The sequence below is a fragment of the Oncorhynchus clarkii genome, chromosome 20 (genome assembly GCF_045791955.1).
Source record: "Oncorhynchus clarkii lewisi isolate Uvic-CL-2024 chromosome 20, UVic_Ocla_1.0, whole genome shotgun sequence".
NCBI lineage: Eukaryota > Metazoa > Chordata > Actinopteri > Salmoniformes > Salmonidae > Oncorhynchus > Oncorhynchus clarkii.
In genome coordinates this window covers 61,940,777-61,963,396 of record NC_092166.1, presented here as the reverse complement: position 1 = coordinate 61,963,396, position 22,620 = coordinate 61,940,777, and the positions used below count along the sequence as shown (strand labels likewise).

Here is a 22,620-nt window from a genome sequence, read left to right as displayed (position 1 = left end):
TTTTATGGCTGGTTATGACACCTGCTTAAGAGTGTCCAAACCTATAAAACCTACCACACAAGGCGAAACATTCCATGATACCGTAGCCTACGTGTCAACAGTATGTTTATGTTATATAACATTTTCTGAAATATATCATATTAAATTATCATTGTAATTGCGTACACATTGATGTCAGGCATACACCTACCCCAATGCTCTGTTGCTGATGACTGGGATGAATGCAGGAGCAGATTTCAGGATCAGGATAAAGACACCCTCTTTTTGACTGATGGCTGACATAAGGGCATGTACGTGATAGGCCTATCTGGCTTATATGATTATGATGTCACAATGCTTCTTGACAGTGTCATTAAGGGCATTTTCCACATGTTATTTAAAATGTGATGAAAAAAAAAACGACTGTAAAGATTTCATTACAACAACAACAACAACAAAGGATTTTAGAAACAAACTTTCAAACGAGAGGAAACTGAATAAATGTGGGTTTTGACATGCTTATGTAGGTGTTATAACCAGCCACAAAATAACACATATCACAACAGGTGTAAACATATGGGTCATGATAGTGTTATGACCATATTATGGCAGGTTATGACACGTTAAATCAGCTGTTATGACATATTATGACATGGTTATGACTGTGTCATAAGATGTTATGACTCTGGGTGTCAAGTATAGGGTTACATGTCTTTTTTTTATATTATCAACTGTTACTAATGATCCTCAGCAACAACCACATGTCCGTGACAATGTTTCCAGAGGAAGCAAATTAAGGTAAATGAAACAATCCAATGAAATGAAATGATAATGTAGACTATACAAACTGAAGGGAACTAAAAGTAAATTGTCAGTTGAATATATGTGGTTATTAGGCCTACTGATGGTCGATACTGATAGTGGTATGTAAAATGATAGAAATAGGGAACAGAGAAAGTCAGGGATAGCCTATAATTAAGACATTTAAGAGTGCCCATCCTTGCAAGTTAAAAGGCCGTACAATTTAAATTCTGCATAATGGGTCCGCATTTCATAAACTACTGTGGGATATGTTGATATGCTTCAGTTTGCTGCCATATGGCTGGTTTCAGCGATTATAAGGTCAAATACATCTATATCTAAAACACGTGTCATTTATATTTACAATTCCCTTATCCAAACTGATTACTCATTGAACTATCTCTTATCAATAGCTCTTATCAAGTTGCAAATCACTGTGCATAGAGAAAGGTATTACTTCTTTCGGAGAAAAATGAAGTAGATGTTTTTTTCTCACTTGGAACCGGCAGGATCGCTACACCTTATTCATGGTTTCCTTGTGCATAAAAGTGGTGGAAATATTGGGAAATGAAGTCTATTCTCATGCTTAAGTTCAAGGTCAGAATACATACTGTATAGAGAAAAAAGTGTATACAAAGGGAATTAGAGTTCCATTTACGCGCTTAACTCAGGTCGGAACTGGGACCATAGTGATGGGGGTAATCCACGCTATGTGCATTTAATAACAACGTGGGTCTCCAAAATATGTGTTTATGTTTGTTTGACATTTTCTGTACGATTTCTACTTTTTAAAGTACTCTCGGGAAGACTAGCCATTGGTGGGCTAAGAGAGGTCCTAATAATAAATAAACGATAAAAAAAATATTTAAAAAACGTGTTTTATTCGTACCTGAATGAGGGAGTGTGTCCTGAGAGGGCTTGACTCCACAGGTGTGTCTGTCTGGAGTCTGGAGCAGCGTCCTGGGCAAACTGTACACTGAGTCTACAAAACATTACAAACACCTTCACCCTCTTTCTGTGACATAGACTGACCAGGTGAATCCAGGTAAAGCTGTGCTCCTTTACTGATGTCACTTTGATGAAGAGGAGGAGACAGGTTTAAAGGGAGGATTTTTAAGCCTTGAGAAAATTGAGACATCGATTGTGTATCTGTGTCATTCAGCGGGTGAATGGGCAAGGCAAAATATTGAAGTGCTCTTGAACCGGGGTATGGTAGTAGTCACGTTCAACCGTTTTCCGTGTTTATCAAGAATGGTCCACCACCCAAAGGACATCCAGCCAACTTGACACAACTGTGGGAAGAATTGGAGTCAACATGGGCCGGCATCCCTGTAGAATGCTTGCGACACCTTGTAGAGTCCATATCCGATGAATTTAGGCTTTTCTGAGGGAAAAAAGGGGTGCAACTTAGTATTAGGAAGGTGTTCCTAATGTTTTGTACACTTAGTACACTCAGTGTGGATCAAGTAATTGACCATTATGAAAATAGAGTCTATATGAATGATAAAAAAACATGATTTGTTCCAGTTTGACCTTACTGTGAGCATGATTTGTTCCAGTTTGACCTTACTGTGAGCATGATTTGTTCCAGTTTGACCTTACTGTGAGCATGATTTGTTCCAGTTTGACCTTACTGTGAGCATGATTTGTTCCAGTTTGACCTTACTGTGAGCATGATTTGTTCCAGTTTGACCTTACTGTGAGCATGATTTGTTCCAGTTTGACCTTACTGTGAGCATGATCTGTTCCAGTTTGACCTTACTGTGAGCATGATTTGTTCCAGTTTGACCTTACTGTGAGCATGATTTGTTCCAGTTTGACCTTACTGTGAGCATGATCTGTTCCAGTTTGACCTTACTGTGAGCATGATTTGTTCCAGTTTGGCCTTACTGTGAGCATGATCTGTTCCAGTTTGACCTTACTGTGAGCATGATCTGTTCCAGTTTGACCTTACTGTGAGCATGATCTGTTCCAGTTTGACCTTACTGTGAGCATGATTTGTTCCAGTTTGACCTTACTGTGAGCATGATTTGTTCCAGTTTGACACTGTGAGCATGATCTGTTCCAGTTTGACCTTACTGTGAGCATGATCTGTTCCAGTTTGACCTTACTGTGAGCATGATTTGTTCCAGTTTGACCTTACTGTGAGCATGATTTGTTCCAGTTTGACCTTACTGTGAGCATTAATTTGTTCCAGTTTGACCTTACTGTGAGCATGATCTGTTCCAGTTTGACCTTACTGTGAGCATGATTTGTTCCAGTTTGACCTTACTGTGAGCATGATTTGTTCCAGTTTGACACTGTGAGCATGATCTGTTCCAGTTTGACCTTACTGTGAGCATGATCTGTTCCAGTTTGACCTTACTGTGAGCATGATTTGTTCCAGTTTGACCTTACTGTGAGCATGATCTGTTCCAGTTTGACCTTACTGTGAGCATGATCTGTTCCAGTTTGACCTTACTGTGAGCATGATCTGTTCCAGTTTGACCTTACTGTGAGCATGATTTGTTCCAGTTTGACCTTACTGTGAGCATGATTTGTTCCAGTTTGACACTGTGAGCATGATCTGTTCCAGTTTGACCTTACTGTGAGCATGATCTGTTCCAGTTTGACCTTACTGTGAGCATGATCTGTTCCAGTTTGACCTTACTGTGAGCATGATCTGTTCCAGTTTGACCTTACTGTGAGCATGAATTGTTCCAGTTTGACCTTACTGTGAGCATGATTTGTTCCAGTTTGACACTGTGAGCATGATCTGTTCCAGTTTGACCTTACTGTGAGCATGATCTGTTCCAGTTTGACCTTACTGTGAGCATGATTTGTTCCAGTTTGACCTTACTGTGAGCATGATTTGTTCCAGTTTGACCTTACTGTGAGCATTAATTTGTTCCAGTTTGACCTTACTGTGAGCATGATGAGCATGATCTGTTCCAGTTTGACCTTACTGTGAGCATGATTTGTTCCAGTTTGACCTTACTGTGAGCATGATTTGTTCCAGTTTGACACTGTGAGCATGATCTGTTCCAGTTTGACCTTACTGTGAGCATGATCTGTTCCAGTTTGACCTTACTGTGAGCATGATTTGTTCCAGTTTGACCTTACTGTGAGCATGATCTGTTCCAGTTTGACCTTACTGTGAGCATGATCTGTTCCAGTTTGACCTTACTGTGAGCATGATCTGTTCCAGTTTGACCTTACTGTGAGCATGATTTGTTCCAGTTTGACCTTACTGTGAGCATGATTTGTTCCAGTTTGACACTGTGAGCATGATCTGTTCCAGTTTGACCTTACTGTGAGCATGATCTGTTCCAGTTTGACCTTACTGTGAGCATGATTTGTTCCAGTTTGACCTTACTGTGAGCACATAAAGGAACGCAAAGGTGACATTCACACAAAAAGGACGCAGTGTCAGCAGCAAATGTGTTGAGCAAATGTTGTATATTTTGTTTGGCAGAACTTTGTGTCTGCTATGATAAACCAACCATTCTACAGCCCTTGGAAATATGGAGATAAATGTCACATAAATAACAATACTGTACCTGATACATTTGGGGGATTTGGGAAATGAATGATTAACTTATGTGGATAAGAAACGGTTTGAATAGGCTGAACTATCAGTAAATGATGTGAAACGGTTGAAAGACTCTTGAAAGACAGCTGTACTTGTAAGGAGCTCAGTTCATTTGTACCTCGTAGCGGTCTATCTATCCACGATGAAGCTCATCCTGACAATCTCCTGCGCCTTCACACTGTTCTACACAGGTGACTTACTGAATCCACGTAGATTGGTTCTGACATACACCTTATTTTGACATACAGCCGTTATGTTTGATTTGATGTATAGCGACACGATGACGATCGCAATTGATGAGTTTAGTTCATTGTTTGTTTAACGATCGACCACTATTGATACATACACGTTTCTTTTTTTTCCGTAATCTTGGATGCTTTGGTTTCTAGCTGACATGCTCAATTGCTACACCTGTGAGCCTGAGGATGAAAAATGTCGGACAACAGTAGTAAAGAACTGTGTGAAAGCAGTATGTTCCACCTTAACACGCATAGAATATCCTTCAGGTAAGTATGGAGTTGAGTCTGTTCTTGTAATAATGGGTTGTAAAATACATTTCAGACTCAGTACACATTGAAGTATTTTTCCCCCAATATGTTTCTATTTTATATTTCAAATGTACAATTGCACCATTGTTACAGTTTGCATTGTGAATGATTTTGAACCTCTCCTCTCTCCATCAAATTCAGATTCCATCAGAGTATCTAAGGGTTGTACGTATGTAGCCGAAAACTGTTATTTCATGGATAAAGTAACAGAACTGTCAATGAACAACGGATACTCACAAGCCTCCGAATCCTTGTTTTGCTGCAACACGACAGGCTGCAACATAGACACCCTCCCTGGTAAGAACACCCATCTTGTCAAATGTACAAGCTCTCAGCTCTCCATTGATGGTCTAGTTTGAGAAAAGCAACGCTTGATATTTATTAGTTTGCGTAGGTTGTTATTTAATGACATGGTTGTTAATCTGTGGTCTGGGCAGCCCTCAGTGACAAGCCCAATAAACTACAATGTCACACCTGGGTGAATGGTACTTATGAAGTTTTGCAATGCGTTGGAATTGAAGACCACTGCTTCAAATATAAACGTGAGTTCATTTTCACTGGCATGAAACCCCATGAGACGTGACACGTTTGAATTACTTTAATACTTAATTTCTAGAGTTCCAAAGAGACATTGACAACAGAGATGTTTTAGAGTCTTTTCTTTGTTTTGCATGTTGCCAGAGCTCACTCCTGATGGGGGCAAAGTCACCATTTATGGAGGCTGTGCCTCCAGTGACTCATGCCTCTGGTCTGAGATGCCCAACCAGACGAACCTCAACTGCTGCAAGGGGAGTCTGTGTAACAAAGCCATGGGGATGAGTCTGAGTCCTCTCCCTCTTCTGCTGGGTCTCCTCCTCATCTCACTGGTCTAGTTAGTGGGAGGATTCATGGTAATCCCAACCGTTGGTGTGATATCCACAATAAATCAATGTGTCAATATATTGGTACATCTAAGAAATTTGAAACACAAGTAATATTATTGTGTTTGGATGTTAATTTATTCGCAAAAGAAATGGAAATTGTAGAATTGTTTTAAAATCTGTAGTCACTCATGTCACTCTTTACTCTTTACTTGTACGTTACGTTACTGTATATTATAAACTGGGTGGTACGAGTCCTGAATGCTGATTGGCTGACAGCCGTGGTATGTCAGACTGTATACCACGTCTATGACAAAACATGTATTTTTACTGCTCTGATTACTTTGGTAACCCGATTATATTATGCCTTTATATTATTAAGCAATAAGGCCCAAGGGGTTTGTTGTATATGGCCAATATACCACGGATAAGGCCTGTATCCAGGCACTCTGTGTTGCATCGTGCTTAAGAACAGCCATTAGCCAATTTATATTGGCCATATACTACACCCCCTTGGGCCTTATTGCTTAATTATATAATGGCATAATATCACCACAAAACTATGTTACATACGGTACAGTGCAAAGATCAAGGTTGCTCCCTCTCTCTCATCAACTTCAATTGTACTCTCTTCCTAAACAAAGGTCTTACACACATCTGAAAGCAGGAAAGGAAAAGGAAATAGAGAGAAGGACCACCAAACATCTGATGCTAAACCAAAGAATGTTAACGAGGCCATAAATATATTTTTATACCTTTTTACTATGTTTGATATGATGCCATTATCGGGTGAACGTAGCAGGGTAAAGTCAGATCTGATGGGGCAGAGTAAACAGATTTAGGAGATGGGTTTATTCTCAGGTATAGGATCATACCCCTATATTTTCACTTCTCTTAGTTTTTTTCTGTACTGCTTTTTAGTTGAGGCTTGTAGCTAGCTGAGGGTTGTAACATGGCAGTGTGTACCCATTTGTATCAACAGTTATTATCAATCAGTTATTATATGCTTAATGTGCTTTGGGACTAATAAAATAAAAGTAAATAATCCTATATGTGGATGCCTGTCATCTTTATTTGTTTATTTTGTGAAGATGAATAATCCCACAGTGGCTCAGACACAAAGGCATCTGTGGTAGTGTACATAACCATGCGAACAGATAGCCACCCGGCTAGCTGTTAACAACAGCCCTCTTGTATCAGTGACGAAGACCCTCTTTGATTGTGGAATGGAAAGCCGGACCCTGGGCTGGTCTGGTTGTTGCCTTTGGTCTGTCATGCTAATCTTCAAAGAGGGAGACGAACTGAGACTCCTTGGTCGATGGGTTCCGGGCACACACATACACTGGGTTCCCGGCACACAAACACATACACACACTCGCTCAGACACACTCACCCACACTTACGCAGACACACACACACACAGACACACAGACACTCTCTCTCCCTCCCCCTTTCTCTCCTATGGAGGTCTACGCTGTTTACTCAGAGTTCACTTATCCCTTTGAAAGTGGACAAAAGAGGACAAAGACAAATATTTTATATTATGCTGCTGATAATGCCTTTATTTCATCCCCACATCAGAACCCTGAATGATAATAAACACTTTCTGTTTTCCTTTGCCAGATTTGACATATGTATCATCATGATGTTAGGATTGCTGATATTTACTGTACGTGACAGAAAGATGGAAAAACACAAACTGTTCATTGGTGGTTGGATCTTTTTAATCAGGAACAGAGAAAGTACATCTCAGATACTGTATAATGAATGAAGTAGTAGTGCAATATTTAGTGTTTATGGCCAATGCTTTTATGTCCCGTTTGCTTTTAGATTTATCAGTCTTTCAAGCTTCAAAATGTTATGTTCATACTATTTTCACAAGGAGATAGGATTGCTTGATGTGCTTTATACGTCAAAGTAAATAGAAACGTAAAACCTCAATAAAGTTCCCCAAAAAAGGTCATGCTTTATTAGGGTCAGCTATTGGTTAGGACCAGCCCTTACCCTTAAATAGAGGTCACTGGAGTGGTTGGATGAGGTTGACTAGGGTAGCTGTTTGTACTGCACTGGTGCCACTTTGTGGCAGGTATTGGCAATTGCATGTTTCTGTATTTGGGATAAGATAAATGGTCGGTCTATGGCGTCTTGCTCAACATTATACGCAAAAATGTGGGATAGCCCAATACAAGGCCTACGATTTGAGACTGAAATGATTTTCCTTGAAATGGTGTGGTGGTAGGCTACCCTGCATGTTTCCTTTTGCGCACAACGTTTTGCCAAAGTGTATCACCTGTTGCAGTGCTTCTCATGTAGACTAAAGTTAATATTCTCCTCTGTCTTGAGAAGTCGGCACACAAACAGAAAGCGCGACTAGTTACCTAGTTAACCTATCTGGAAGAATGACATGGGTCAGAGCCAGAGGGTAGCTTTTGTTCCCCAAGCAACGGATGGTTCATTAATGCAAACACAGCGTTACTATGGAGGCCAGGACACAATCACTTTATACACAAACCCCCTCACGCCACCGGGTCACTGTGGCAGTGGGCTGAAAAGCCGAGGAGGATAGTAGAACAGGGCAAGAATGGAAGATTCTCCGGCGGAGGACAGGAGATTCGAATTCATAGAGAAATACGTGTTAAAAACTCTAAAACTGAAGCAAGACCGGTGGCAAAAATGTATTTCCACCGATGACAACAAGCAAGTTATTCAAGAGTTCTTGGACAAACCCGACCAAATGACACTGGTCGTGTCTCTGAATGCAGCTGGCCACTTGCTGCCCACTGTCGGGTTTCCAGCGACCGTTAAAAACAAGGGTGTTTACTTCGTCAAAAGAAGCAAAACAGCTCTAACCCCTGACTCAATGAAAAGTAATTTGGTATATGGAGACTTGTCCTACGCGCCGCTTGACCAGTTTTCTGCACTAGTGGAGGAGGTAAGAATTAAAGCAATGCTCACTGCGCAGGACAGCTCACCTATAACAGGTGTGTGTGTGTATGTTACAAACAATTGAACTATAATCAACGACAATACTTTACATAGGGTTACATGAGTTGAGCAGTGGTGGAATAAGTACCCAATTGTCATACTTGAGTAAAGGTAAAGATAACTTCATAGAACATATCTCAAGTAAAAATGAAAGTCACCCAGAAAAATACTTACATATGAAAAGTAAATGTAATTGCCAAAATATACTTATGTATCAAAAGTAAAAGTAAAAGTATAAATCATTTCAAATTGCTTATAATAATCAAATCGTACAGCACATTATTATTATTTACCAGCGGATAGCCAGGGCACACTACAACACTCAGACATCATTTACAAACGAAGCATTTGTGTTTAGTGAGTCCTCCAGGTCAGAGGCAGTAGGGATGACCAGGGATGTTCTCTGAGTGAACTGGACCATTTTCTTGTCCTACTAAGCATTCAGAATGTAACGAGTACTTGGGTAACGAGTACTTGGGTGTCAGGGAAAATGTATGGAGTAAAAAGTACATTATTTTCTTTAGGAATGTAGTGAAGTAAAAGTAAAAGTAGTCCAACATATGAATAGTCAAGTAAAGTACAGATACCTAAAAAAACGACTTAAGTAGTACTTTAAAGTATTTTTACTTAAGTACTTTACACAACTGGAAATGAGTGAATAATAGCTATTATTATTATACATTATTTTGTAATACTCTTTACTGTGATAAAGTTGATGTTATACTTATTCTCCCCCTTATGCCTTTCAGGTTGTGGTCCCATTGCTGTCCAACGGCAGGAACCACAGTGAATGGCCTCAGGTGGTATCCCAGGACATTCAGCGCCATGTTCATTCCCTGAAGACCAATGTGTTTGTGGTGTCTGGCCAAGTGAAAGGCAAGACTCTGCTGCCTTTACCACCTGGGGCAGAGAGAGTAGAGCAGGCTGCCTTGGAGAGGGACAAGAGGTAACCTAAATGACCGGCAGTCTCATATTATAACAGGACATTACAACACAGTAGGGTTATGCATTATAACATGTAATAACATTAGTGTTCAAATACACTGCTCAAAAAAATAAAGGGAACACTTAAACAACACAATGTAACTCCAAGTCAATCACACTTCTGTGAAATCAAACTGTCCACTTAGGAAGCAACACTGATTGACAATACATTTCACATGCTGTTGTGCAAATGGAATAGACAACAGGTGGAAATTATAGACAATTAGCAAGACACCCCCAATAAAGGAGTGGTTCTGCAGGTGGTAACCACAGACCACTTCTCAGTTCCTATGCTTCCTGGCTGATGTTTTGGTCACTTTTGTATGCTGGCGGTGCTTTCACTCTAGTGGTAGTATGAGACGGAGTCTACAACCCACACAAGTGGCTCAGGTAGTGCAGCTCATCCAGGATGGCACATCAATGCGAGCTGTAGCAAGAAGGTTTGCTGTGTCTGTCAGCGTAGTGTCCAGAGCATGGAGGCGCTACCAGGAGACAGGCCAGTACATCAGGAGACGTGGAGGAGGCCGTAGGAGGGCAACAACCAAGCAGCAGGACCGCTACCTCCGCCTTTGTGCAAGGAGGAGCACTGCCAGAGCCCTGCAAAATGATCTCCAGCAGGCCAGAAATCAGGTTCACACTGAGCATGTGACAGACGTGACAGTCTGGAGACGCCGTGGAGAATGTTCTGCTGCCTGCAACATCCTCCAGCATGACCGGTTTGGCGGTGGGTCAGTCATGGTGTGGGGTGGCATTTCTTTGGGGGGCCGCACAGCCCTCCATGTGCTCGCCAGAGGTAGCCTGACTGCTATTAGGTACCGAGATGAGATCCTCAGACCCCTTGTGAGACCATATGCTGATGCGGTTGGCCCCGGGTTCCTCCTAATGCAAGACAATGCTAGACCTCATGTGGCTGGAGTGTGTCAGCAGGTCCTGCAAGAGGAAGGCATTGATGCTATGGACTGGCCCGCCTGTTCCCCAGACCTGAATCCAATTGAGCACATCTGGGACATCATGTCTCGCTCCATCCACCAACGCCACGTTGCACCACAGACTGTCCAGGAGTTGGCGGATGCTTTAGTCCAGGTCTGGGAGGAGATCCCTCAGGAGACCATCCGTCACCTCATCAGGAGCATGTCCAGGCGTTATAGGGAGGTCATACAGGCACGTGGAGGCCACACACACTACTGAGCCTCATTTTGACTTGTTTTAAGGACATTACATCAAAGTTGGATCAGCCTGTAGTGTGGTTTTCCACTTTAATTTTGAGTGTGACTCCAAATCCAGACCTCCATGGGTTGATAAATTTGATTTCCATTGATCATTTTTGTGTGATTTTGTTGTCAGCACATTCAGCTATGTAAAGAAAAAAGTATTTAATAAGAATATTTCATTCATTCAGATCTAGGATGTGTTATTTTAGTGTTCCCTTTATTTTTTTGAGCAGTGTATATAGGCGTGTTATAACATATACACCTGTATTTCCCCAGACTTGATAGATATCAACATGTTTTATGATTCAGCTGGAGTCACCAGATCTTTAGGCTACCCTAACCCTAACCCAGACCTAACCCCTAACCCCAGTCTCAAACCCCTATCTAACCCATGTTATCGCCACCTACAGGGGAGATGTAGTGGACAAGAGCATCATCCATGCCATTGAGTCAGTGGTGATAGAATGGAGCCACCAGATTCGTGGGGTACTGAAGAAGGACTCATCTGAGCCTCTGCTGGAGGGAAAGAGTCCCACACCACACACTGAGATCAACTTCTGGAGGAGCAGGTCAGTACTGTAGTGGGCCTACACTATATGCCAGGGCCCTGCGTTGTGCTCAGTAGGCAGGAAACAGTAGCATGTTTTTTTTAAACAGTGACCCATATATAAAAAAATGTTTGTTTTTTCTCGATATGTATGCATATAAAAACGAATGTATATGGCACTACTCCAATTAACCTCTCTGTGTAGATATGCAGACCTGGAGTGCATCCACTCTCAGTTCAAGTCCTCCAAGGTGACCAAGATGGCAGAGCTGCTGGATGCCATGGAGAGCAGCTACTACCCTGCCTTTAAAGACATGCTACAGGACGTTCTAGCAGGTAAACTAAAGCCCCGTTTTAACAAATTGGCGATAAAGTAAAACCGCACTGTGGGTTCAACTAATGTTAATGCTGTATCGGAGGTGTTCATTAGGTGCTACTAAAACTAAGACACCATGCAAGCTTTCTACTATCTTTGTGTCTGAAGGGACTGGGGACCCCGGATTGTCCTATTGTATTAGAACGTAGTGAACTTGAACTTGTGTGTGTCTGATTCTGTATCTGCCTGTGTGTGTGTTTGTGTGTGTGCCCCAGCCCTAGAGGAAGCTAAGGACATTTGTACGTACCTTCGTCCGCTGCAGCGTCTCTTTGAGGACCTGGAGAATGTGGAGTTCCCTGAGGTCAAGGGTCAGATCGGGCCTCTGATGCACATTGTGTGTCTGGTGTGGTCCAACTCACGCTACTACAACACCCCAGCACGCCTTATCGTCCTGCTACAGGAGACATGCAATCTACTCATACAACAGGTACATGAATATACAGTCAATCATGTAATACTGGTGGTAGTAATAACTCTATGAAGTACTTTTCCTCAATTTTGCAGTAATGCGACATATTCTCCAGTTGCATTGAAAAACAATGTTTATTTTTGTTTTTAAATGACGTTCATGTTTTGATGTGTGTGCTTTACTTACACAACTTACGGGACTGTGACCATGACCACATTCATACAGTCTCATGAATATACATGAATGTTGTGGATTTGACTGCTAACTGCTGTTTTGATTGTTGTATATGTATAGGAAGGTGAATATATGTATATCTATGGATATGGGTCTTCATTTGACATCACAAACTCTGATTTGTCCTCCACCTCAGGCGCGGGTGTATCTGAGCCCAGAGGAGGTGCTAAAGGGAGATGTGTCTGAGAGCCTGCGGAAGGTCCAGACCTCACTGGACATCCTAAACACCTTCAGACTGACCTATGAGGAGAAGAGGGCCAGCCTGGGCCAGTACCAGAGGAAGGGCAGGGAAGTCCGACCGTGGGACTTCCACCCACTCATGGTCTTCTCTGGCCTCGACCGCTTCATCGACCGTGTCAAAACCATTGAGGTGAGGATCAATTCATTAAAAACAGGGCTTTCTTTTTTTTAAATATATTTTTTAATTTCCTTTAGAAACATTTATGGAATATTAAAACACATTAACTTATTGAACAGATCAAAAGTAGTGGAATTACACCCTACCGACGTCAATATTGTACAGATATCAGGATTCATATCTATTCAGTCCAAACACACACATTAGTAAGCCAAACATACTGTGTACTAGGGTTGGGCGGTATTAAGATTTTCATACCATCATACAGTTCCTGTACCATACCAGGATATACGGTATTACCGGCAGTGTACACAAGGGGCACTATTTCTTTCCAAACCCCCCAAAAATAGCAAAGAAAAGTATTGATCCAAGCTAGCCACTTAACTAGCAAGTTAGCAAACCAAATGCATAGCTGGAGCCCTGAGCTGGAGATCATTTATTAATCACATATTAGTCCCCCCCTCCCTGATTTTTTTGACGGTAATGAAAATCATACAGTCGTCATTTCAAAATACCCTGTTATACGGTATATACTGTATACCGCCCCAGCCTACTGTTTACCATAAACACCATAACCGCAGCCAATACACTACATTAAATGCTTGATGTTTAACAGGGTCTCCTCTGTGTTTGTCCCTCTCTGTCCCTGTCTGTAGGATGTCCTCCTGACAGCAGTAGACCTGTTAAAGCTGGAGAAGGTGGAGTTTGGAGGCATCCGAGGCAGAGCTCTAAGCCAGCAGGTCCTGTGGCTCCACCAGGAGTTCCTGGACACATATAAAGTCCTCACTGAGAAGCCCTACGACTGCCTCGACGTCAACAATACGGTACAGCAGGGTTCCCCAACTGGCAGCCCCCGGACTGAATTTGGCGCACGGGTGATTTTATTTGGCCCCCAAAGTTTTTTGAGCAAAAAAAATATATATATATATATATAAAATATATATCATATCATATATATCTTTTTTTGTGAATTGTTAGACATAAAAGACCAGAAATAAATACCAGAAATACCAGAAATAAATCTGTTCCAATTGATTGTTCCAAAGTATTCCCACGCAGAGATATATGTGATTGTATACAAGTCTAAGCAAGGTTTGAAATGATTATGTTTTAGTCAGATATTATATCTGTTTGGGCTTCTTGCTGTCAATTTGCAAATTATTTGTTTTTATGTTCCGGCCCCCTGACCATCCACTGAGGAAGAAATCGGCCCGTAGCTGAATCTAGTTAATGATCCCTGCGTTACTTTATCATGAAGAAGGAATATGGGAACAAGGGGCAGTTGTTTGGACCCAGATTAAGTTAAGAATAATCTACTGTAACAGCAGATATGGTTAATATTGGCCAGACACATTTCAAGTGAAGCAATTTCTTTGTGGGCTTTCTAAAAGCGCTGTCAAAAAGGGCTTGAAAGGGCTGTCTAACTATCTGCCTGACTGTGTGTGTGTGTCTCCATGTAGGAGTTTGAGGCAGACGTGTGTGAGTTCAGATGTAAGGTGGAGGATACAGACCGTCGTCTGGGAGCAGTTTTCTGTCAGGCCTTCGATGATGCCTCTGGACTGGAGCACGCATTCAAGGTGAGGAGAGGCACACCACACACACACACACACACACACACACACACACACACACACACACTGATACCCTACTGTCCTCCCTGCAGGTGCTGGATATGTTTGGCAGCCTGTTAGAGCGCCCCCTCGTGGCAGCGGATGCTCTGGACAGATATCCTCTCCTTATCAGCCTGTTTGACAGAGAGCTAGACTGCTGCAAACTGCTCTTCAACAAACACACACACACACAGGAGGAACTGGGTAGAATGCCTTGCTTTTAACTCACACCATTTTATATCATCATTTCGTACTAAAGTAATACATGTAAAGAAATCATCAACACTCTTGCTATGATGAACGTTTGACCGTTTACTAGTTTGCCTGCCACTGTTATCACTGCTGCCACATGATACTGTTTCTCCAGAACCTTTACCTCTCTAGTTCGTTCTTCAATCTGTGTGTTTCTATCACTCCAGGTTATACTCCTGTGAATAGGAACATGCCAGCTGTAGCAGGAGGTATGAGGTGGGCTCAGCAACTACAGGAGAGAATCCAGACCCCCTTCTCCATGTTCAGATACATCACCCACCCGTGAGTCTCCTCTCACCCCGCATCGCTACTTTACCCCTTAGATTCTGCTGCTGGTGGTTGTACCAGTATTAGCTGAGCAGAAGTTCAGCCTTTGGGTGTGGTGGTTTCTTCTCAGGTGTCTGGAGTCTACAGCAGGAGAAAGAGCCGTACAGAAGTATGAGGAGATGATGCAGTTACTGGATAGGTATTTTAAATTATATCTCTCTGTAACCCCCCCCCCCCGAGATCTTTTCTGCTACCACTTTCTGAACAACTCTATTGAAATGCGTTTAAAAAGAAAATCCTGTAAGCTTTATAGAAATGCAGCATTTTTTTCTAGTGTAAATCAGTGTAGTGGATTACGTGTATGGAAGGCAGGGCCACAGCGGAATATAGCATGGAGACATGGAGCTCCAGTCGTGATTTATGTTTCCATTGTGGCAGTGTGGTTCACGGAGCTCTCATAATCTCATATGCTCTGTCATCATACTAATACCCTGTGTACAATGGACCTACACAACACGTCCAACATAGGAACCTGCAAGACAAAGCATTCTATTGTGTTTCAATTATGTTCTCTCTCTCTCTCTCTGTGTGTGTGTGTGTGTGTGTGTGTGTGTGTGTGTGTGTGTGTGTGTGTGTGTGTGTGTGTGTGTGTGTGTGTGTGTGTGTGTGTGTGTGTGTGTGTGTGTGCGTGCGTGTGCATATTATTGTTATTTTATTGTGTTGCTATTTTCTTGTTGTATCTTTTTGTTAATTTCCTTACTTTTTAACGGCATTGTTGGAAAAGGGCTCGTAAGTACGCGTTTCACTGTAAAGTCAACACTTACCATTTGATTTGATATACGCACGTACACACATAACCACTCACATTACCACTCACATTATCACTCACATTACCACTCACATTACCACTCACATTACCACACACATTACCACTCACATTACCACACACATAACCACTCACATAACCACTCACATAACCACTCACATTACCACTCACATAACCACTCACATTACCACTCACATTACCACTCACATTACCACACACATTACCACTCACATTACCACACACATAACCACTCACATAACCACTCACATTACCACTCACATTACCACACACATAACCACTCACATAACCACTCACATTACCACTCACATTACCACTCACATTACCACTCACATTACCACTCACATAACCACTCACATTACCACACACATTACCACACACATAACCACTCACATAACCACTCACATAACCACTCACACATAACCACTCACATAACCACTCACATAACCACTCACATTCCGTTGCATCAAATGTACAATATCACCCGTTCCATTGTTGTCCCTGCACCCAATCTAAAATACCACGATGAACAACATGTGTCCCCTGCACCCTGCTCACTCCAGTCAGACTTTAGGGACCTTGTTATACAGTTGTAATCAGCAGCGCTGCTTACGTATTCCAGTCAGCTATTAAAGGCATTCAAACACACACACACACACACACACACACACACACACACACACACACACACACACACACACACACACACACACACACACACACACACACACACACACACACACACACACACACACACACACACACAGGTCATTATGCTAACACTAAACACTGTGATTTATAGTTTTAGCCCAGGCGTTTGATTGCCTCAGCGTCTGCTGTGTCTAACTCGGGAGATGAACCATCAGCAGGAATCCAATAAGGACCTCAGTGCTCTGAAGCCCTCACCATAAACAGTCTCTTTACAGATTGGTACAGCCGTCCAGGAGCCTGACATATTGTCTGTTCTCTGTAGTGAATGAATCCGTTTAGTCGTCCCCTACTGTATGTTCCTCCTCCTTTACTAGACTCCCTGTGTATGTGAGAGATTCAATAAATGAAATCAGCCTCCCGAACCTGTTCACCCCGCTATGATCTACAAGGCGGAGACAGTACAGGTGCATCAAAGCCGGGACCGACAGACTGAGATACAGCTTTTTCCTCCAGGCCATCAGACTGTTAAACAGTCACCTCTAGCCTCATTCACTGTTCTCTCTACCCTGCACCTTAGAGACTTCTGCCCGATGTATATAGAGAACACTGGTCACTTTAATAGTGTTTACATACTTTTTTACTCACTTTATACTGTAGTCAAGTCATTGAACACTGGTCACTATAATACTGTTTACATACAAAACACACCATTATATGTCTAAATATATGCAGTACCAGTCAAAAGTTTGGACACACCTACTCATTCAGGTGTTTTTCTTTATTTTTTACTATTTTCTACATTGTAGAATAATAGTGAAGACATCAAAACTATGAAATAACACATATGGGATCATGTAGTAACCAAAAAAAGGCTTAAACAAATCAAAATATATTTTAGATTTTAGATTCTTCAAAGTATCCACCCTTTGCCTTGATGACAGCTTTGCACACTCTTGGCATTCTCTCAACCAACTTCATGAGGTAGTCACCTGGAATGCATTTTAATTAACAGGTGTGCCTTGTTAAAAGGTCATTTGTGGAATGGGTGGCTACTTTGAAGAATCTCAAATATAAAATAAATGTTGTTTTGTTTAACACTTTTTTGGTAACTACATGTGTTATTTCATAGTTTTGATGTCTTCACTACTATTCTACAACGTAAATGTAGTTAAAAAATAAAAAATAGTTAAAAAAGAAAGGAAAAACCTTGAATGAGTAGGTGTGTCCAAACATTTGACTGGTACTGTATATTTAAGCAATAAGACCCGAGGAGGTGTGTTATATTGTCCATATACCACAAACCCCAGAGGTCCCTTATTGCTATTATAAACTGGGTACCAGCAGTAAAAATAAATGTTTTGTCATACCCATGGTATATGGTCTGATATACCACGGCTGTCAGCCAATCAGCATTCAGGGCTTGAACCACCCAGTTTATAAATATATATATTCCGGTCTCTGACAATGCTCGTTCTGATATTTCTTATTTTCGTATTTTTTCTGGATAATGTGTGTATTGTTTATTTTACTTTAAAAAAAAATGTTAGGTATTACTGTGCTGTTGGAGCTAAAAACACAAACATTTCGCTGCACCTGCGATAACATCTGCAAATTCATGTACGCGACCAATACATTTAGATTTGATATGTCTGTGTTGTTCTCAATCCTCATTTTGGTTTAGTCGCTTTCGTTGCATGTTTCTGTTTGTTACTGAAGAGCATTCTTTTTTTTAATACAGTGTCTCATTAGAGAAACAAATGTCTGTTATTACAGTTTATTGAAATCTGCAGTAGCTTGTTTAGCATTAACAGTGTAATAGGAATATGTTACTTGTTTTGTTAATTGATCAACTAACTTACTCTCTAAACCAGTGTTTCCCAACTCCGGTCCTCGAGTACTCCCAACAGTACACATTTTTATTGTGGACAAGCACACCTGATTCTACTTGCCAACTAATCATCAAGCCCTTGACAAGTTGAATCAGGTGTTTTTGTCCAGGGCTACAATAAAATGTATGCTGTTTGGGGTAGTCGAGGACCGGAGTTGGGAAACACTCTCAACCAACTATTTCTCTAAACCAGTTTTCTGTTCTACTTGATAATTCGTTGCCTTCACCCGGTGTCCCAGGTCTAAATCAGTCCCTGATTAGACGAGGAACAATGGAAAAAAAGCAGTGGAACTGGTTTCGAGGTCCAGAGTTGAGTTAAACTAACTAGCTTTGATTACCAACTACCTCCCCCAGTTACTCCCGTCAGCTGTTTGATGTATGGACTGAGACGGTGGGAGAGAAGTCCCAGTACAATCTCAACCTCCCCCTCATCAGCCGAGACCCAGCTACCCGCCTCATCTCTGTCAATTTCAACCCACAGGTACTATAAACGTAACTCCGTCAGTTTCAACCCACAGGTACTGCTAGGGGGAAATTATCTTGTATTCAACATTACTGTAAATTACATTGTTGCTACAGTGAATTTGTTATTTTTGCTCTCCCCCTCTACCTCTCTCTCTTTCCCTTCCTCCTATCTCCTCCCCCTGAAACCCCACCTCACCCCTCTCCCTCCCCCCAGTTGGTCTCAGTCCTGAGAGAGGTGAAGTACCTGAAGGCCAGGCAGACAGAGTCCATCCCGGACACTGCAGAGCAGGTGTACACTAGCAGAGGTCAGCTGTGGCAGTACATAGCCAACCTGGAGCTCACTGTGAGGAGATACAACAAGGTGGTGAGCACGGTTCTGGAGGTGGAGCACCCACTGGTCCAGGGTCAGCTCAGAGACATCGACACGCATCTCAGAGAGGCAGAGGAGGATATCAACTGGAACAGCCAAGGTCAGAGGTCAAAACTACAGGGGGAAGTGGGGCATTACGGGTGCCCTAATGTTTCAACTTGGGCAAAAACCGTCCACAATTTCCTTCTCACTTGGGCTTGGCTACATTACTCTACTGTTCTACTGTAACCAGGCACTCTGCAAAAGTCATATATTCTCCTCACATGCCTATTTCATAATGTTCCCTCCATCCTTGTCAGTTCTGGGACAGGACTGACTGCGATGTCATGACATGAGACCCCAGGAGAGAAGATGTGTTTAGAACAGATGACTAAGCCACAGTGCTTCAATCATTGATTGATACAGTGTGATTCAAACAGTGTTATTTGGGAGAGTTGTGGTGGTGCCTACTGTAGGACCCACAGCTTCCTGAAGGACAGGGTAGAGAAGCCTGTGTGGCTCAGTTGGTAGAGCATGGCACTTGCAACAGCAGGGAAGTTGGACGATTCCCACAGGAGACCAGTACAAAAAAGACGAACAAATATGTATCCACTCACTACTATAACTCGGTCTGGATAAGAGCTTCTGCTAAATGACTAAAATGTTTAAAAAAAAATATATATATACAGTGCATACATTATGACTACAGTCTCAACGTCAACAGTGAAGAGGGTACTCAGGGATGCTGGCCTTCTAGGCAGAGTTGCAATAAAAGATTAAGATTGGCAAAAGAACACTGACACTGGAACTCTAATAAAGCTGCCAGTTGAGGACTTGTGAGGCGTCTGTTTTTAGACTATACACTCTAATGTACTTGTCCTCATGCTCAGTTGTGCACCAGAGCCTCCCACTCCTCTTTCCATTCTGGTTAGAGCCAGTTTGCGCTGTTCTGTGAAGGGAGTAGTACCCAGCATTGTGCGAGATCTTCAGTTTCTTGGCAATTTCTCGCATGGAGTAGCCTTCATTTCTCAGAACAAGAATAGACTGACGCATTTCAGAAGAAAGTTATTTGTTTCTGGCTAGGAGAGATCTAGGAGAGATCAAAAAAGGACCTTATAGTTGAATACTTTTTTTTTTGTCCCATTAAAGTACAGTGAAATGACTTCACACACACTTTGGAGAGGTGTGTGGCCAGATGGAGACAAAAACAATATGTTACTTCTGGTGCTGCTTACTGTGCTGGATGCACTTAGGATAGTTATGGAGAATAATTAAAGAGGACAAGGTGTTATATAGAGCCTGCTTTATGGTAGATGTATGTGGAGCCAGTTCCCTATCATTTCACTTTGAGGTTTTAGTAGAAGATGAAGGAGTTGGATAGCCTGGGTGCAAGTCTATTTAGCTAACTTTCCACTCCGTTTCATATGGTAAAGATTGTTTAGCATGGCAGGAGTGGAATGACAGCTAAACAGGCTGGTAACCAGGCTAGGGGTTGGGTTGGCAGCACCGGATGCCTCAGTGCCCTGCTTAAGAATAGATCAGTGGAAACACTAACAACCTTGACCAGCTTTCCTTAGAGGGACATTACTCTTCAACGTTTGTCAGACGTTTTTTCAGGGATTGAGGCGAGTAGCTGGATCTACACAAGTTGTGGGACATGGTTTCATCTTCACTTTACTTTCAAGGTCTGAAAACTTCCTGACAAACATAGATTTGAAACTGTGATGGCCCTTTTAACCTGTGTCCATTTCCTTCCCCTGTTTGTGACCAGGTATCTGGGAGTACATCCAGGAAGTGCGTGAGTGTGTGTGTGACCTGGAGAAGAGGCTCCAGAGAACCAAGGACCACGTGGAGGAGATCCAGGGCTGTATGAGGGCCTTGGCCAGCCCCCTCTATGACCGAAGGGAGGGCAAGAGAGACACCCTTCTCAGCCTGGACGACCGGGCTGACAGGCTGGAGAGGTGTTACGCCCAAATACGCTCTTCCGGAGAGAAGATACACTTCCTGCTGAAGGTGACTATACCAAATAACATGAAGGTCATAAACACTTCTGGCTTTGCAGGGAACTTTATTGACCATATTAGGAGTTATGTGTTAGTCATCATTGCAAGTTGCAAAGTTGCGAATTTGGCAACTTTTGCAAATGTTTTGTTGTCTGAGTGAGGGAAATGCTGTGAATTAAGAGGACTCATGTTTGATGTACAGTTACATGATGACATGGGGTCATATCCTGGGTTGTTCTGAACAGAGTGAGCCTACGTCTGCCTATTGTGAAGAAAAATCCCAGCGGAACACGCACGTGTGTGCACCCTTAGCACCTTTCTCTGCTCACCAAAATTACCATCTGTTTCTCTGAATTGCCTTGTGAAAGCAGAACACTGTAAGATCGTATTTTATAACTTAACCAGTCATATTGGCAATAGAACAGGCTTTCAAATGATGCCCACCTGACCCAGATAATGATATATAATGGCCCGTTTCTGCGTAAACAACAACAGGGATGCAGAGTTGTGTTCCAAACAAAAAAACTACAAGTGTGCTTGCTGTAGTTCCTCATCGGCACAGCTAGGAGAGATCAAAAAAAGCACCTTATAGTTGAAGACTATTTTTTTGACCCATAGAAGTGCATTGAAATTGCTTAGGAACTGTGCACAATTTGGAGAGGTGTGTGTCCACTTGGAGACACCAGTCAGTCATCTCACTCAAAATCTTTCTTATTTTTTTGTCTTATGTTGCACCTACCCCACATCTTCCAGGAATATTCTCATCGTGTTACTGAATGTATCCAGAGTCTTTTCAGATGTTGTTATCTGTGAAAATACTGTGAAAAGTACAGTAAATGTAAAATGCATAGAAAATCAAGTGTAATGTTTGGATTTAGTCTTGAGTCTGGTGAAATGTTTTCTCAACTTTGATCTAATGATATGCCCATACACTCCACTCTATTCCCTTTCAATTGGTACTATGATTATGCTTTACATATATGTCTTATGTCAGAAACATTTCAATGTAACCATATCCGTATAGGCCAATCCCCACGGATGTAAAGGGTTAAAAGGTGTGCATCATTTCTTTATACAAATAAAAGGTGCATGTTCCGTGTACATGTTACTCTTTGATTTTGAGTGTCTTCGTTCTGTGACAGAGGAACCTGGAGTTGTTCAGAGCAGACCCAGGTTCTGAGGAGTGGAAAGCCTATGTGGAGTACATAGACGACATGGTCATAGACGGCTTCTTCAACGGCATCGAATGCTCCCTCAAGTTCTTCCTCGACAACACCGGTGAGCAAGGATCCGTTCCACTTGAATGATCAGTACATTTGTTTGTGTATCCACCTCAGGTTGGACTAACATGCTGGGCGAGCCCTCCTTGAGTGTAAGACGAGCACTTTGTACGAGACTCACACATTTTTGTGAAACAGCCCCCTTCTT

The 22,620-nt window shown here is 42.1% G+C and overlaps 2 protein-coding genes across 2 annotated transcripts in view; both read left to right on the top strand.

Moving 5' to 3' along the window:
* The first annotated feature begins 4,493 nt into the window (after nucleotides 1-4,493).
* LOC139377131 (urokinase plasminogen activator surface receptor-like) lies at nucleotides 4,494-5,771 on the top strand. Its single transcript, XM_071120152.1, has 5 exons — nucleotides 4,494-4,542; nucleotides 4,741-4,857; nucleotides 5,041-5,196; nucleotides 5,337-5,441; nucleotides 5,581-5,771. Exons 1-5 carry the CDS (start codon nucleotides 4,494-4,496, stop codon nucleotides 5,769-5,771), a joined length of 618 nt encoding a protein of 205 aa, XP_070976253.1.
* A 2,569-nt stretch (nucleotides 5,772-8,340) lies between these two features.
* LOC139375621 (dynein, axonemal, heavy chain 9) overlaps nucleotides 8,341-22,620 on the top strand; it is a 130,179-nt gene continuing 115,899 nt past the window's right edge. Inside the window, exons 1-15 of the mRNA XM_071117412.1 lie at nucleotides 8,341-8,691; nucleotides 9,494-9,690; nucleotides 11,350-11,508; nucleotides 11,692-11,822; nucleotides 12,078-12,289; nucleotides 12,642-12,875; nucleotides 13,520-13,687; nucleotides 14,324-14,440; nucleotides 14,527-14,677; nucleotides 14,893-15,007; nucleotides 15,123-15,191; nucleotides 18,730-18,856; nucleotides 19,055-19,310; nucleotides 20,961-21,202; nucleotides 22,335-22,470. Of these exons, the coding sequence (XP_070973513.1) occupies nucleotides 8,341-8,691; nucleotides 9,494-9,690; nucleotides 11,350-11,508; nucleotides 11,692-11,822; nucleotides 12,078-12,289; nucleotides 12,642-12,875; nucleotides 13,520-13,687; nucleotides 14,324-14,440; nucleotides 14,527-14,677; nucleotides 14,893-15,007; nucleotides 15,123-15,191; nucleotides 18,730-18,856; nucleotides 19,055-19,310; nucleotides 20,961-21,202; nucleotides 22,335-22,470 (2,665 nt within the window). The remainder of the gene's footprint in view (nucleotides 8,692-9,493; nucleotides 9,691-11,349; nucleotides 11,509-11,691; nucleotides 11,823-12,077; nucleotides 12,290-12,641; nucleotides 12,876-13,519; nucleotides 13,688-14,323; nucleotides 14,441-14,526; nucleotides 14,678-14,892; nucleotides 15,008-15,122; nucleotides 15,192-18,729; nucleotides 18,857-19,054; nucleotides 19,311-20,960; nucleotides 21,203-22,334; nucleotides 22,471-22,620) is intronic.

Bases quoted from the DNA above. Each gene is read 5' to 3' on its own strand.
- LOC139377131 (XM_071120152.1), top strand. From the start codon at position 4,494: ATGAAGCTCATCCTGACAATCTCCTGCGCCTTCACACTGTTCTACACA. The intron at 4,543-4,740 runs GTGACTTACTGA...TTTGGTTTCTAG, and splicing joins CTTCACACTGTTCTACACAG to CTGACATGCTCAATTGCTAC. The intron at 5,442-5,580 runs GTGAGTTCATTT...GCATGTTGCCAG, and splicing joins CCACTGCTTCAAATATAAAC to AGCTCACTCCTGATGGGGGC.